The sequence below is a fragment of the Limulus polyphemus genome, unplaced genomic scaffold, assembly GCF_000517525.1.
Source record: "Limulus polyphemus unplaced genomic scaffold, Limulus_polyphemus-2.1.2 Scaffold378, whole genome shotgun sequence".
NCBI classification, from domain to species: Eukaryota; Metazoa; Arthropoda; class Merostomata; order Xiphosura; family Limulidae; genus Limulus; species Limulus polyphemus.
The window spans coordinates 138,337-156,859 of record NW_013665988.1 but is presented as its reverse complement, the minus strand read 5'-3'; the positions used below and the strand labels follow the sequence as shown (position 1 = coordinate 156,859).

Sequence of the window (18,523 nt, the reverse complement as noted above, 5' to 3'; positions counted from 1 at the left end):
TTTCGCTAACTATAAAGCCTTTTTAAATTTATATCATGCAAGAGTAGGAGTAAAGGGTAATACACATTTCAACAGATATAGCAAACTCGGCAATATGATATCCTGTGGTTACAGTACCAAACTTATCTCCTTATTATCCACTCTGTGGTATATTCAGGCAAACCTTAGTTAACCTTCAAGCAATAGGATATGTCCACTTAATAACAGGAGATTTGGTCAATATTGCAAAGTAACATCAATCTTTGAAAAACTGGATAGTGATGTTAAACCAAATAATATGACTGGGCACAAAGTGAAATATGAAATGCACAATCATTATTAAAACAATAAACACAAACAAAGTCTGTGTGCTTGCTTTACGGTATGCCATACTGTCATTTTTGTTGAATTTTCTAAAACTGCTTACTCTTCAAGATCCTGTTCTAGATTGTTTAAATCCAATGTTCCTTAGTTTGCAAGAAATATTGTATTTAGTCAGAGTGACCAGTGCTACTTACATTATTGATTATTCTCATTTCAACATAAGAGAAGCCATAATTATTTAATTCTGGATACCATCTGAACTACCACTGAAGGACATCCTTGCTCATTATGCAGTATTGCAGCAAAATTTTACCAAGTAGAACAAGCATTGTTCATTCGAGAATAACAAAGTAACAAAGACAGCTAGGACGAAATAAACTTAACAATTTTCTTGACTACGAGTTATATGAAACGTGTGTAAAAATGGAACAAAGGATAAATTCAGAATAAATAGTATTGTTACGTCTCTGGTCGTTAGTTAATTTTCCGTAAAAATTCTTTCCGAAGAAACTTTAGCGATACAAGTCCTTTCTTAAATAAAACTGGTTTATTCTTTCTGAATACAACTGTGCAATACACTTAATTTCCACAGTCGCGCTATAACAAACGCTATAATTCACAACTAACATCTCACGTGCTCGCTCCAACAATACGTCTCTCTTTGTCCGCAGTTCAATTACATTGTTGCCGTCAGTTCTTGGCGCCTTATGTACAAGAGAATACCGAAATCTAGTAAACGCTCGAGCATTCACGAACCTTCGAGAATATGACGTGTTACTAGCGTCACGTGACCCCTCTCTCGTAACAGTATAATATTACAAGAATATAGAAATGTATGGTATATTCACATATCATAAAAGACTAAAGTAGTCTACGGTGTGAGTTTTGTAAATAACGACTTTCGTTTTATTCCTTTATTTGAGTTTGCGGGTTTTTTTGTTGTTTTTGTTTTGATTTTCATGTTAATTTCATCCTCTGTTTTATTTCCTGAAATCAGCACTAAATAACCTAAATCACTTCCACTTTTAAAGGTATGTGAAGCTATATTGTTTCATTGAGCCAACTAGGTTTATTTTAAATGCTGTTTTCGGTTGAATTCGGTATTTGTTTTATAAACTAATTATTTTTTTTTACTAGGCAATATGTATATGTGTGTGTGTGTACAATAAATAAAAGTTTTTGAATTACAACAAATCATCTAAAGTATCTTTATAGTATGTGCACACAAACATTTTATTTCCAACTAAGAACAATAAAATTCGTCACAAATAATTATTTTAAAATTAAATTATTACATTTTTCATATCAATTGAACAAGAGGTACAGGTGGCAGAAAGAGTTTGTTTGATGGCGACACCGCATGAGAAAAATGAGGACGTGAAGCCAGGTGGTAAGAGGAATTGTAATATTAGTTTTATTTGAATCTGTCATTTAAAGTATAAGATATTCATCGTTAATTATGTGATACATCAAATATAATGTTTGTTGTGCAGTAACTTAAATGCAACTGCTGGAACTTTCCTGAATTTGAAGCCAACACAATGGATCGATTAGATTTTGCAGTTTTTTGGTGGCAAATTTGCACCCATGTCTCACTCTCAGTTGTAATTAGGTTAACGACGTTACTGTTTGTTAGTTGTAGTTTACCGTCTTTGTGAGTGAGACTTTCTAAATAGATTACACTTATTTGACAGTAATGGCATTAATCACTTTTATAAGTTTGATGTTCACAGAAATTGAAAGTTTTTTTGTGGGTTTTTATTGTTCCATTTTCTTTGTTAATTGGATGTGTTTTAATTTCAGATACATTTTATTTAACTTAAGGTTAAAGCCTAATGTTTATATTCCAAAAGTATTAGTTAGTGGAAAATTTTATCATGATAAATAATCCAGTATTTAATACATGTGTAAAATATGTTATGTTTTCTTGTAAAAATTTTAACTTTTAGTTTTTGCTTCTTTAAGCTAGGCACATATTATTCTATAGCTCCATGAAATTTAACCTCCTTTTAGAAGTTAACAGGTTTTCTTGGTGGAAAATTGAGAGTATAAAGTTTTGTTTTTACATAAAATTTGATTTTTGTAAACTTGTTAATCTACACTCCAAACTTAATCCATTTTTAAAACCCTAATAAGCATCTGATGGAAAAGTTTAATGTATCCAATTATCACATTCATTTTTGCCCTATTTTAACAAGCATTTAAGTTTTAGGTGGAGTGTTAAGTCATTGTGGAAGTTTTATCAACTCTAATCTTTTAAAGTAATTCCTTGCACAGGAAACTTCACTGAATAGAAATTATTTTATATTCTTCAGAATACACTGAAATGCTTACAGTTAAATCCTAGAAATAGTAAATATTCATCAGGTATATTCCATAGCTCAAAGTCAAGACTCTCAATCTACATTTATCAGTGTCTGTCATGTACCTGGTATAGATAGGGTCAACACAATCCACCAATGGGATGAATTTGGCATTGCCATGTCTTCTGTGACAATTAACACAAATAGTCCTTCATTTGGTTGTATTTATTAATTGTGCTTACACTATTTAAAATTTTAATTATGGAGCTACTTATCCATGTTAATGCGGAGAATATGGTGGACCCACCAGTACAGTGTCTTGGATAAGTTTAAGCATTGTTTACCCCCCTCTAAAAACATAAGGGAATATTAAATTGTTACTAACTAAACAAGCTTATACAAAGCTTCTTAAATATTGGAAAAATATCTTTATGCTTAATTACTAGTGGGTCTTTAGGGCTCCATTTTTTACATTCTCACTTTATTGTAGATCTCAATTTCTATTTTCCTTGGCATATACAGAAGTGAGTATACATTCTATCAGACTTAGAAAAGTAATTGCTTCAAATGAAACCTAAATGTAAGAAAAAAGAATTTTAATGTATAAAGAGAAAAGTTACTTTAAAAAGATTATTGGGGTGATAAGCAAAACATGCTTTCTGAAGTTGTTATTCATGAGCAAATAGCATTTAACTGGTAGAGGTTTTATGAATAGTATCCATTTAACTGTCAGGAATATACAGTTTATGGCATATTAAACATCTCATTAAGTCAATCAAATTTATATGAGAAATCACAAAAACCATACAAAGTAAATATGCAAAGTGCAAAACATTTATTGAAATCACACAGAGCAATAGATACAGTGAATGACACAAAAGTTATTTAGTTCCCAAATAGAAATTCAAATAGTTCATTATGTACATTCCTTCTAATTAATAGTATTATTTTAGTATCTGTACTTTTAAACACTAACAACAACAAATAAATTATTACAGAAACAAATATTGAGTATTTATTTTCGAGCTGCAAATACAATGGTTAAGACTAGTGTAGGAGTTAAGCGTTCATAGTTTGTTAGGTGTGATGAGTGCAATAGTGGGTTTGATTTAGGAACTCTGGACTGGAATGTACTTTCAAGGAAACTAGTAGTGAAGATGTGCAATTTGTATGTAGAGTTTGTAGGTTGGAGGAGAAGTTGGAGGCTATCCTGATTAAAGTAGAGACAATAGATAATGAGAAGAGTAAAATGTGGGAAATGGCAGAAGAATTTCAAGAGGAACTTAAATTTTTATGTGCAAGGAATAGATCTGCTAACAATGACTTTCAGGAAGTTAGAAATAGTATTATTAAGGTTAAAAGTAGTGAATTTAATTATAATGAGCCTATTGTATTGAGCAACAGATTTCAGCCCTTGGCTTGTGTAGATGAGGGACTATTGTAGGGAAGAAAAACAAAAGGGCCAGAGAAGAATGTGAATGATAAACTTAAGGAGGTTATAGTTATAGGTGATTTCTTGATAAGTCATGTGGATAGGATAGTCTTTTTTGGGTAAATAGGGAGAAAAACTTAGATTATGCTATCCAGGAGCACAGGTGGAAGATATAACTTGCAGAGCAAGAGATATATTGAAGGGGGCTAGCAATGATGCAGTTTTTCTAGTGCATGTAGGGACTAATGATGTAGGGAAAGGTAGGTCAGAGGAGCTAATTAGTAAGTACATGCATTTAAAGAAAAAGGCCATAACTTAATTTTGTCAGGAATACTGCCAAGAATTATTTGTGGAAATTAAATTATTAGTAGGTCACTTGGGCTAAATGCAAGGCTTAGGTTAACCCGATGACTACCGGCTACTAACTTTCTTAGTAGGCAATGCAAGTCTTGCTATATTTCATTCCAACAATAAAACTAGTGGACGAATATTTTCGAAAATTTATAAATACTTTGACAAATGTAGGTAGTTTAAGAAACATAAAGCCTATTACTTTTAATAAATTTAGTTTTTTTTGCATTATGATCTTTAATATCTTGGAAAATTACATTAGGAAATCGTATTTATAAGAAATGATGTGCCTATAAGTTTTAAGAAATTTTGATAAAAGACACTGCAAAGTCATCTAACAAAGATTAGAATTTCATTGGATAGTCAACATGGTTTCACTAAGGGAAAATCTTGCCTTACAAATCTTTGGAAATTTTTTGAAAAGGTTACTGCTGATGTAGATGAGGTTAAGGGTGTATATTTGGTGTCTCTAGATTTCAGAAAGCATTTGACAAGGTGCCACATAAAAGGCTTATAGAAAATTATATCTATACTTGTGGGGGATAAGTTAGCTAATTGGAAAGAAGAGTGGTTGGATGGAAGAAAGCAAAGGGTTTTTATAAATGGAGTTCAGTCAAACTGGATTAATGTCACAAGTGGGGTACCTCAGGGCTCAGTCTTAGGACCTTTGCTCTCTTTGATTTATATCAATTACATAGATGAAGGAATAGGCGATAACTTCCTTAAATTTGTTTATCCCCAGAGCAATACAGGCTTTGGATGGAGCAAAAATGGCCACAGTTTCTTTGTCAAGAAAAACTTTGAGTAAATCCAGTGCCGAGTGGCTTTCATCCAAATCCAGCTTCATCTTTTGTTGTGGCTCACAGAATGAAAAGTTCACATCAGTTTCTCCTTCAATTACTCTCCACGCAACTTCATCTTCACCATTCTCACAATCTCCTCCTGCTCCTATAACTGCCTTTTTCATCTTCTTAGGTCTAAATCCAGACCCTGCTTTTCTTTTTCTCATAATAGCACCCTGGTTTTTTCCTTGCCTTTATCTCTATTTACACGTAAAGGGCCTACCACAGGACTCTCCTCTCTCTCATTTTCACTAGATTTATCCAAGTCAAACTTCTCACTTTCAAAATCATCATCATCAAGATCACTATGAAAAAGTACATTTTCCTGGCTCAGAAGTTCCTCAATTAACTTCCTAGCTTGCTCAGAAGTAAAGCAACTGGGCCTACCAGAAGTAGTGGGCATGGTCATTTTCTTTGTTTCGAAATAGTGGTCAAAATGCTCACATAATTCTCTGAAAACACATTTTTCTTTTTCTTCTATCAAATTAGCACACAGATATAAGATATTTCATTAACGGAAGTAGTTCTAATTTTATATTGAATATAAAAGGCATTCAAAATATGGGATTGATTGTGAAATGGAACAAGACCTACAAGCTGATATATCAGCAGCTCTGAGACAGTTAAGGTCTTTGGCGTTGCTATCTGTAAAGAGGATGCTGCAGCTTTACAAAATGATTTAGATCATTTAGCAAGTTGGGCAGATACATAGAAGATGTATAAGTTTTAGTTATAATAAATGCAAGATAATGAATGTGCATTATCATAATTTAAATTATAAATATAATCTGGATGGGAATAACCTTATCAGTTTCATGGACGAAAGGAATTGTGGTATAATAGTTGATCAGTCTCTTAACCCTTCCTTTATGGGCTGGGTTGATTCCATGAAAGTATCCATGAGACTAATTATGCTATGATTTTTTATAATGTATGCATATCTCTACAAAGTTATGCAGGTATTGGTAAACATTACAAGGCTTTTGTACACAAAATATCAGGTTTTTAAGTTAAGTAATAAGATTTTTTAATTAAAGATATTCTCATAAATTTTTTCTTTCCGTATGTTGACTATCCAACATGCAAAGTAATTTTGATTTTAAAATTAAAAATACTTATATGCATTAGAACATTTTCAAATTTCACATGTGAAATCTTTATAACCTCTAGATAATTATCAAATTTGTTTAAAAAACAAATTATATTTTATTTGTTATTTTCACTACTGTATGTATCTCTGTACGGGTTGGTTCAATTTGATCTATTTCATAACCTAAAAAAAAATTAGGAAATAAATATAAATTATGCATTTTTTTTTGTCCTAGATTGACTAAAATTATAACACGAAAACATAAATGTTTAGTCTAAATAGCTTATATTTCACAACATTATACATTTATTGGCTATTACAAAGTGACCTGCCTTGGCTGTGTTTTAGTGGACTAGTATTTAGTAAAATGGCCAAGTGGTTAGTGTGCTCGACTCGCAATCTGTGGGTCGCGGGTTCGAATCCCCGTCACACCAAACATGCTCGCCCTTTCAGCCGTGGGGGCGTTATAATGTGACGGTCAATCCCACTATTCGTTGGTAAAAGAGTAGCCCAAGAGTTGGCGGTGGGTGGTGATGACTAGCTGCATTCCCTCTAGTCTTATACTGCTAAGTTAGGGATGGCTAGTGTAGATTATCCTTGTGTAGATTTGCACAAAATTCATAACAAACAACTTTGTAAAATAGTCATCTTGCAGTTTTAATACATTATATATTTATATACATTATTACTATTTAAAATATGTTCAGTTATTTTTCTTAAACATAGAACAGTAAAGATTAAAGAAAATAATTACAGAAGTACGTAATTATGTCTTTCCAAAAATAAAAACAGGTGGGTGGGGCCACTGTGTTTGTTCAGTATATATAGTGATATCTCAACAAACATAAAGTATAGGAGGTTCTTATTTGATATTCTAGCTTGTCAATATCAGTAATTTGAGTTCCTAATTTGTAAGAAACTATCAACTTTGTACTTGGACATCACAAACATCTAATTTGAACCATTGCTACATTCAACATACCACGTGACACACAAAAATCAATATTTAGGATTTCTTTTTTAACATTTACCTTTAAATTAAAAAATTAACTGATGGATCATACTAAAATTTAAATTATAATCTACAATTTGATGCCAAACGTATTGATATACATTCATAAAATAGTAGTTCAATAAAATTTTGAATGCGAGTCTACAAATGCAGTGACATGGCCTTTGACCCGTGACCATAGTAATACCTGTAGAGATAGGTTTAAACCATCCAAGCAGTGTGCTGTTGCTAGTGGTAGGGTAAATAGGATTTTAGGTTTTATCTACAGAAATATTGAATACAAGTCTAAAAGGGTTATAATTTCATTGTATAAGTCATTGGTTAGGCCAAATTTGAAGTATTGTGTTCAATCTTGGGCTTCTTACTTTAAGAAGAACATTTAATTGCTGTAAAGGGTTCAGAAGAGGGTACAAGAATGGTGCCTGAGATGGAGGGGTTGACATATGAGGAGAAATTAAGATCTCTGATATTGTTTTCCCTTAAAAGAAGAAGAGTAGGAGGGGATCTGATTGAGGTGTTTAAGATTGTAAAAGGAATTGATTGTGTTGTTGCATCATCCTTTTTCATACTCAACAGTGAGAATAGTAGGACTAGGGGACACGTATAAATTTTGGCAGGGTAGGAGTCATCTTTGGCTAAGACAGTTTTATTTTTATAACAGGGTGATTGGCTTCTGGAATGGGTTGCCTTTCAGAGGTTATGGAGGCAGTAAATTTAAATGAGTTTTAGAGAAAGCTTGAGAAAGCTATATGAATGGTAAAGGCTGGCTTTAAGATTTTTTTAAAATTTATTTATTTAATAGTTTTAGTTTAGAGGATGGGATAGCTGTGATGGGACATCTGGTCCCTTGTTGTCTCTAAACATTATGTTATGTGTAATCTTGTACCATATTTTAGCAAAGTGGGTGTGGCAACTGCTGGACACGGTGTTAAAGGAACTGTTGGATATGATTGAATTAAGAATAATTGATCTTGACTTTGGATTGGAGTCTGTTTGGTCTCATGTTATATCAGATATCCTATCTGTACTTAGAGTTTAGTTTTAGGCTTGGTTTTATTCCTGCAAAATTTCTAGAAGTTTTCATCACCTACACATATGTATTTATATATAAGTGTTAACTGGGTGTGGGCTTAATGTCTGAAGTTTTCTCCATAGTTTAGGAAACAATGAGCCATATTTCCAATGAGTGAGCAAATTTGCTAATCATTTATTGGATAATAGGTGCATGATTTAGTTGGTTTGTCTGTGACAATTAGTCAGTTATTTCAGTGCTGTAAATATTAAGTTTTTGTTGTGGTGAAGAAATAGATACACAAAATAAGCAAGTGGAGTTTCTGTTAGACGTAGTTTATTTGTGAAGTTAATCCTTTTGATGAACTTCAGATTTACTTGTATATTAAACATGGGACTAAGAAATGTTTTTTTATCATTAAGTTGACTACAATTTCCATTATACTTTTTAAGAAATAATCCAAAAGATCCTGCTCAACAATAGAATCCTTACATTACTGTATTCTAAGTTTCTCACCTTGTGTTATTATGATGATCCTCTTGCATGCACTGCATGAGACATCATGATTCCAAGGCCTATCTCTTCCAGTGATATTACATTCCGCATCTATATTTGTAGTGTCTGAATTCTTCATGAGCAGATTACTTTCTAGCTTGACCTAAAGGTTATGGTAATGGCTAAAGTTTGTTTTCTCTGCCAGTCTTTTAACAAGATGGTGAAAGCATTTTAATTTTGATGTATGCAGGTTCTTCATATGCCCCTTTTTTGGTGTTTGAACTAATTATTGTTATATATTACTTTCTGAGTTAATTCACTGTATCGCTGTAACTTTTGAACAAATGTTCAATATATATGTATGTTAAAACTTCAATCTGTAATGAAGCCTGAGATCTGTAAGTCAATGATTACAACTTTTAAGATATGTATCTTCTAAATTCCAAAGAAAGTATTATACTTGTATTTTGTTTAATATTTTGAAATATTTGTTCCAAGGAGTTTTTTTATAGCAAAGCAATACTTGATAAATAATTAATATGATCACAATGTTTAAATATTTTCGCTGAATTTAGATAATTATGTCAAGAAGAGTTGTGTTGTAAAAATGATTCTTATTTTTTTATCTTTTCAGAAATTTGGATTAAAACTTCAAGATGACAGAGAATGAATATTGTTGATACACAAACTTGCACAACACTGAACATTAAATAGTGTTATTGTAGTAGTGGTTGGTTTCAAGAGAATATAATGATTTCATTTTCTTGGAAGCCATATGCTAGATTGAACAAGGTTTTAATTTGCTTTGATGGATGGAGGTCATGATAGTGAAGTTTTTAGGATAAACAGATTTTTAAAATTTCCACATCTTTCTTGGAAAGCTTTTAGCTTCTGGTGAAACATAACACCACTTATGTGCCTATACTCTGTTGCATGACTTATACCATAGGTATTTTGAAATACGGTGTATTATGAATTAAAGATTATTTGAAATTCATGTGAAGGAGTTGAGATACCTAAAACTGCTCTATATCGTATTGGTCTGTAGAATTCTTTCAATTTTAAGAGTATAAGAGAAATGAAACTATGCCAAATTCATAGTAATAATGAAACAAGTTAGGAAAGAAACTGATACTTCAGAATCACCTGTATATACGCATATCTGTACTGGGGAGTATAATTGCTGTTCCGAGAATAAAAACATGTTTTGCCTTTCTTACTGTTATACTCAACAAGATGTTAGTGAACATAGTTCAAACACTTTACTAGCTAAATCTAATCAGCTTACAAGCTCTCACACTATCCAAGCCCAGGAGCCTTACTGTAAGAATTGCAATCCTCATCTGATTGAAAATGAGCCTTTCACATTTGTTTGTTCTTGTTCTTCAATGGGAGTTACAAGCATAGACCTCGGTGAAGCCAAAATCACATCAGCTATGTCAAGTCCAGAATCTTGTGACGACAGTGCTGAATCGCTGGAGAGAACTTTATCAGCTGGACCAAACAGGTTAATATTTGTAACTCATTAAGTTTTCAAACAGTACATGTAAAAATGTTATCACAACTTCCAGTCAGTGTATATGTGTTAGCATCTCTTGGTTTTTCTTATTAAAAATCTAATCTTTTTAAACATGCATCATTTCTCTTCGCTGGTAACATTGTAGCTGTCACAGTATTGTATTGTGTAACATAAATGGCATTTGCTGGTGAAGTGAATGAGTTGCGATTATAATGTTCTTTTTCAATGAATAAAGCATTTAATTCGTGATTCCCTTTTCTTTTTTGTTGCAGTTTGTCACTATATGTGGATGTAAATTCTGAGGATTGTATGGATTTGGATTTGAGACAAGGTGGGTTATAAAGTTCCTAAAGTTAAAACCTCAAAATCATAAATATTAATATTTCTCAGTCAGAAATAGGCAGGTGCATGAATTGCCGAAGAAGCATGGTTGTTACGCCACTTTAGATTGGATGATATAAACTTAGATTGGAAACTTTCACTTCTTTCTTATAACATTTGATTGACACAAGTTATCTTGAAATTAGTTTGATTAGCTGAAATCTAAACTTAAGTAATTATACACTTCTGTGAAGATATATATAAAGATGCACATCCTAATTGTAATGAGAGGTGGATGTGCTTTGTCCATTAAAAGGATTTTCTTATTAGAATGAAGAAAAAAGTTATATTTGTTGACTTTATTTTTGGAAAATATACTTGTCCTTGTTTCAAATTTAAATTTCTCATCATTGTTAGAGATATGGAATGTGTTTTTAATTCAAAATGGACACCATACTTTTATAATTTTATCCATTATTACACAAAGTCAAATATTTGTTTATTTTTATTTTACTCATTACTTATGTAGTGTAGATGGGTAATTAAATGGAATACTTTATGAACATTTCTTGAAAAATGTACGAGTAATTTGACATAATTAAAAGTATTTCCAGTTTATAGTTATAGGTACATGCATGAAAATTACATAACCAATTTCAAGAATTTTGAAGTTTGAAACATGACAGTAAATTACACTTGGTTATTATTTCTAATAAGAAACTTGAAATTCATAAAGTGTGTATTTCTATTTTATTGCTATTTTTCCATTTAATATTACTACTCGAAACTTTTGCAACTTTCAGTTTTTGTATAGTGTTTAATCTCTTTAGCTGAAGTGGAAAATAATACTTAGTATACAATCTGATGAGACCAAATTTGGTGGACTGGGTGGGCTACAGAGGAGTATCATGGTTTCTAGTATTCAAGTTAGAACCAAAAACAAAAGTGTGATCTGATAAAGGGCTCAGTTTCTTAACCTCATAAAACCAAACTTTACTGGTGCTAAGCATGGTCTTACTGTAGTTATTTTCTAGATCTCAACAAACTTATGTTAAGTATACCAGTCATGGTACTGCATGTTTTTGATAGCTGATTGCATTTTGAGCTGTAGTGAAAATACCACTATATCTAACCTTTTTTTTTATCATTTACGATTTTGTTTCAAGGTTAATGATCTAAATTATAAAGTGGACTAGAATAATATATTTCATGAATAGGTCTAAATGACTCAATTTTTTTGTTTTGGTAAAACTTTATCTCTTATTTTCACTACCCTAACACTAACTGTAGTGAAATCATCTGTAGCAAAAGTTGAAAAATATAACAGTAGTATAAGTTGGGAAAATGGATGTCTGTCCATCAGGATTTCACTTAGCTGAGGCAATTTTTTTCATGGTCAGATCTGTGTAGATCTATGCAGGGTAAGATCCTTTGATCACATAAAATGTGCCTGATGATGCAAATATTTAAAATGTTATTTACAATGAAGTTCTGTAAACTACTTTTCCAATATGAATTTGGTAGTCCTTAGTTTTAGGCCATAGCTTGGAATGCCACAACTCTATATATTTTATCATAATAATATAATTTTTGAAAACGAATGTCAGTCTGTTCATTGTGTCTGAATATAAAGAAATGTGCAAAAAACAATTATATATATATATATATATGGGTGTAAGGCCTACTAAAATCAACTATTACAGATGCATGTTAATTTCTGCGTGTATGTGTTGTACGCTTATAACAAAAACTCTTTTTCCACTACAAAATGTTTAAATCATAATTTTCATGTAATCCTGTTTTGTCGAAATGATTTTTTAAAAGCCAATTTTCAGAGTATTGCTTATGTCGTTTTATGCTCATAAAAATGTTAAGTTTTTATATTTTAAAGATCATGCCTGTGCAATATGCATGTTGGAACACGTTTTTATTTTTACTTAAAAAAGGATGATTAATTAAAACCTTTGAAGGTGGGGTGAGTATTTACAGTATCAACATTGCCAGAGATGGTTTTTAGTTTTAAAATTTTAGTGGTCAGATATTCGATTTTGTTTAATTAGATAGGAATGTGATTTGACTGAAATACTAAAACTGTAGATATCTTATTCAATTTGACATGTTCTGCTTGTATGTAATAAAATCAAAAACGTGTTTTTGTTTTCTAGAATGACTGTAGATTGTAACAGAAAATTATAATTATTCATCTTAAACAGCCTAAGGCTTGTAACAATGTAACATCAGCTTTCATTTAATCTTTGAAACATATCTAACTAACATAACACAACAATAAATCTCACAGCTAGAGTTTAGGGTAAACAAACTATCCAGTAACATCATGTGATGGCAACTTTTGTGTGTTGCTCAAGAAGCATTTAATTTTTTTTTCCTTTAGGTTTTTTTTTACCTAACCTAATAAATTTCTAACTTTTACATTACTTTTATTAAAAGATATATAACAATAAAAAAACATTTTATACCATAAACCAAGAAATTTAGTGTTTACTTTATCCTTGGGGCCTTTTGCACTCAGATGCTTGATGTAGTAAGCCAATTTTTTCTCACTATGTCAGCTGTCTAAAAATAATTCATTTAACTTTCAAGTATACATTTTAGAACACACAAAATATATCAGGCACTAGACTAGATTGGAATATTTCAAAACTAGTATAACTTACCTAGCTTTCTAAATAACCTTTAACTAGGTTAAAGACAGAATAATGTCTTTAGTCTAAACACTTCAAGCTCTCCCAGCAAACTACCAGCTTTGACCACTAAAACATAATATTTTCTCATATATCTGGTTTAGAGTGATATTTCCACTGGTTGTAAACATCTCCAATAGCAATGTCAGAGAGAATTATAGACATTTATTTAAAGATGGGATATGGGAAGGGCATGTCAGTGTGATGTGAAAAAAAAAAGTGTTATCTCGATAAAGCACAAAGAGGTTAAATTTTTAGGACTTGGCTTATCAATATCTGTTGTATGTGTTTTTAATTCGTTTAACAATATGAAGAACTTGTTAGGGAAGGGAACATTTATGAATAAGAAGTCACGGTGCCACTGTGTCATGTGACTGAAAGAGGTGCAGGTTGATAATTTATTTAAATATTTCCTTTTGAAAGTAAGAAATTATAGCTTGGATAACATGAAAATTTGAATTATAAGCTATAATGCCAAGTTTATTAACATACATTTATAGTAAAGTAGTTTAATTAAATTTTAAATGTAACTGTAAAAATGGTTGTGACGTGCTTTGACCCATCCATATCCATGGGTTTAATTGATTATTTTATGTGATGCTAATTGATGTAATTGAATTAACCTCCCAGCTCTAATCACACATTAAAAAATTTTATTGAAGAAGGTCACCAAAGGTAAAGAGTTACATTATATAATTTCACAGCTGTATTTTGAATTACATGTGCCACATGTGTGGAATATAAACATGCTTTGTTACATAGAATTCTGTGATGAATGGTTTGTTGCTTACCATGTTTAAACAACACTGTAGACCTGTCTAAAACATTTTGTAATTATATTAGGAATCCTCCATATTTTGACTGTTACAAAGCTGAAAAAGTTGTGAAAAAAATTGTGATAAATGTCTGGAACTTAACACGGGTAATTTGTAATTTTGTAACAGCATTAAAAAGGTCTAGTGCTGGTGGCGGGACTAGAACAGGTTGTACCTTTATTCTCTGTTCCATCCATCTCAAAAAATGTCTATAAGGAATTCATTCCATGAAGCTTAACTGTAATTTATTAGTAATTTTTTTTGGGGGGGGGGGTATTAATTTCATTGTACCACATGGTAAATTATGAATTATTAATCAAGAAAGTGTTATAAAACTTTTTGTAAGTTAAAATTAATTGTTAGTCATTTTCATAAAGGAAATGGAATAATTAGATTTTAATATTTTTAAAGTATCAAGATGTAATGTTTTTTAATTGCATATAAAATTTGATAATTTGAAATTAAAATGACTGTAGAGAAAAACCCACCACAATGTGGTAATGATCAAGTAGCTTTGGCCACAGAGATCTCTCTCCAGTCCATATCATCAGCAGCAATACAGGAAGATCTTAACTCCCTGCATCTCTGTGAAGAAGGAGGAAGACCTTCACACTTGATGGACCATGGAACAGAAGAATTTGTTCAAGCTGACTCTCATCACCATTCTCAGGAAATGGAAGAATGTTTTAATGATTCTTTTTCTACACTCCAGCTACAGGGAATGGGAGAAGGACAAGATAGCTTAGCTTTTGTCTCTCCCCTACGCCCAAGTCTTTTTCCAAATGTCTCCCCCACTATCAACTTTTATACAAGCCAAGATAAAGGTAGTATGGCATTTTGTTTTTAAGTTATTTCAGATAATATGGTAACAGTGTTTGATTTTTTTCTTAATCCTATCTTCCCTTTTCTAGTGTTAGTATGTACAACAGTAAACACTATGTTTTGTAAGTCTGTCTTAGCACAGAATGTGTTTTTTTTTTCATAAACTATAGTGATAAAATTACTAGCTTAAAGTAGTATTATATTTTTTGAGTTAACTGAATGTTTTTTAAACACATTTTTGTATAATATTTGTTTGGTTATCCAAATTTTATATTTTCCCTATATATGTGACACAAGTTAGTTTTTGGTAAAGAGCAGTATAGTTGCTCTTGGTACATTCAGATACATTACTTGTACAGGAACTAATAAAGAATTAGTAATAAATGAAATACACTGTTATGTTCATTTAACCTCAGTTGAAGTCTATCAATTAATACTTTCCTTTATGCTCGGTTCTTGTTCCTTATTTGCCTTTTTGGGAATTTCAAATTGTCATATTTTTTCAAGTGGAAAATGTTAACTTTAATACACATCTTTTAATTGTGTAATGTTGTAATTAATTGCTTATTTGATTTTAAACATCACACAAGTGCCAATCAATCGTACTTACGCATGTTATTTGTAATTAAAACAGCCTGTTTACCTGTATTTGGCAATACTAAAGAAATTATCTTATTTAGCAACATTCTAATTTGGCTATATAGTGGTGCTTATAGTATTTAAATGATCATAGAATAATGATTTATAAATATATTGGAAAGCCATTTTTGATAAGAACTTTTTGGTATTTTCTAGTTCCTAATATGCTTGATGAACTAATATTTTAACCAGATTTTTCATAAAAGAAACTGATATAATTCTATCAAAAAAGTTATAATATGGACCTTATGAAATGTTTTTACATTCATATTTCCCATATTTAGTATGAATAAAAATGTTAATGTTGGGTTTTATTGATGTTCATCTGCAAATTTAATATTAGGATGTCTACTGTTAAGATAATTCAGAAAATTCAGACAATTACATATTATCTATAGAGATAATATGTAAATAATAAATATATTGATTAAACGATAAAAGACATTCATCAAGCTAACACTTTTCTTGTATACACAGGAACATGTTATGAGGCTAATTTGGATCCCATGGCAACATCATGTACTTGGTCTTATAAATCAATATCAAATTGAAAATGATTCTTTAGTGGCAAAACTCAGGAGTTTGTTTGGAACTCTCATTTCATTATTTTAATTTTGATATTAAAGTTCACTGCATAAGTTTGTAGCCTCATCTAATAGAATATTACTAAAAAAAAAAGAATAATCACAGTAAACTTCAGTATTCAAAGTAAAATTGTGTTTCTTGAGAAATCTTAAAACAGTCTTTGGTGGTGTTATCATTACTTGTTAATGATTCTAAGAATTTTTCTAAAAAATCCAGCAAGTTCATGATTATATGTATAAGTGCTAGACATAATCACTTTTTAATGAACATTTTTTGTGATAACCTAATGTAACGTCTGCTGTGTTTTCTGATCTGAGGAAGAAACACTGATTTCATTGTAAAAATCAACAAGCCACAAGATTTTTTGCAAAAAGAAATAGAAGAGTACTTATAGAACATTTACTTCTGAGTTTCCACCTTAAACATAGGTGTAATCCATTTGTTTACCTATAGAAAGATAAATGAGTATTTTTGTTTTCTGATTCTTTACTAGTGTGTGGAATACCAATAAGCAAACTTTTAAGTAAACTCAGGGGTGTTAACAATTTTTTTTGATGGGATAGACCAGACTAGTACAAAATATGTAATCTAAATACACTTCAATGACTTCTAGAGTAATACAAAATTAAGAATAATATGGTTTACTACAGCTTATATGATGCAGGATTAAAGTCTATGGGTAGTTTAATATGTGATACTGGTATTCCAGATGTATTGAAAATAATACGAATTAATAAAAATGTATAAAAATAACAAATCTCTGAGCAGGTTATCCAGTCTATGCATATCATAGATTGATATGCTTAACATATTGAAAGTATGATTTAATTCAGAATGAATAACAATGTAAAATCACTGTTCAGGTTATCCATTCTATGAATATTTTGAAATCAAAGCAACCACACAGTGGTCCAATATTTGGAACACCTCACCCTTTTCTTTTTTACCTAGGGAAAATACTGTGGAGCTCCAAGTGGGTGGTCTGAATCATTTCTTCCAGTCATGGTTGTTTTGTATAAATAGAACTTTCTATTGAAACAAATAACTGTTCTCATCCCAGTTAATACAAGTCAGTAATTGAGCCCATGCATATGTGCTTTGTTTATGAGCCTTTGATATATTAGTCCATTACTGATAAACAGCCTACCAATCTTACAAGAATTTCAGTGACTGTTGATGTGGTTTTAATAATGGGTAATTTTAATTTCAGGCATATAGATTGGGTAATTCTAGAGTCAAACCATAATGGAGAAAGGTTTTTGGAAATTATTTAAGATGGTTTTCTTCACCAATTGGTTAAGAAACCTGCTAGAAACAATGCTATTTTAGTTTTATTGATAACTTGTAATATAGAAATTGTTAAGAGGGTGGAAATTGGGGAACATCTGGGTGCAAGTAATCATTGCTCTATTAGGTTTGATGTTTTGCTGCATATGGAGATAGGAATAATGATACTTTGGCTACAAATTTATAAAAAAGGGAATTTTGAAGGGACACAACGAGAATTATCTGTTGTGAATTGGGTAGTTGAGGTATTTGGGGACACTGATAAAATCTGGAAAATTTTTAAATATTCATGATAAACATATTCCTTATAGAAAGAAAAAGGTGGGTGCAAGTAAAAAACCATGTTGGCTCACAAAGAGTATAAGAGATAAAATTAAAGAAAAGCATCACAAATTTAAGAAGTTTAAATTGACTGGTATGATGGGAGATTTAGAAATATCAAGAAAGTTGGTGAAACAGGAAATTAGAACATCAAAAAGATGTATGAAAAAAGGTTGGCAGAAAATGTAAAACTAACAGTAAGGATTTCTTTAAATACATTAAAAGTAGACAATAAGATGGGGGTAGGATCCTTGAGGGATGATAAAGAAAGGCTTGTATCTGATTATGAGAAGACTGGGTTATTAAATTCTGCATTTTCTCCAGTTTTTACCAATGAAGATTTAAGCAGTATTCCTCATCTTGAACAGTTGATAAATGGAAACAGTGTTAATCAAGATGATTGCATTAATTCTGAGCTTGTTAAGAAAAAATTGGGATGTTTGAAGAACGATAAGGCTCTGGGTCTAGATAATATTTCCACAAGGGTCTTGAAGGAGGTTAAGGATTGGATATGTGAGCCACTTGCTAGTATGTTTTGAAAGTCCTTGAACAGTGGGCAGGTGCTAAAGGATTTGAAGTCAGCTAATGTCACTCCTTTTTTCAAGGGAGGTGATAAATGTCACAGAAATTATAGGACTATTAGTCTTATATCAGTTGTAGGAAACGTTTTGG

At 31.2% G+C, this 18,523-nt stretch overlaps 1 protein-coding gene across 2 annotated transcripts in view; it reads left to right on the top strand.

The window, feature by feature from the left end:
• The first annotated feature begins 1,645 nt into the window (after positions 1–1,645).
• Positions 1,646–18,523, top strand: part of LOC106457821 (tubulin polyglutamylase TTLL4-like) — a 68,639-nt gene continuing 51,761 nt past the window's right edge. Inside the window, exons 1-4 of one of the 2 annotated variants that reach the window (XM_022383868.1) lie at positions 1,646–1,693; positions 9,475–10,347; positions 10,632–10,690; positions 14,674–15,021. In XM_022383868.1, coding sequence (XP_022239576.1) covers positions 9,947–10,347; positions 10,632–10,690; positions 14,674–15,021 — 808 coding nt within the window. In that variant the 5' untranslated portion in view covers positions 1,646–1,693; positions 9,475–9,946. The remainder of the gene's footprint in view (positions 1,694–9,474; positions 10,348–10,631; positions 10,691–14,673; positions 15,022–18,523) is intronic. The other variant, XM_013917272.2, reaches the window with a different exon arrangement.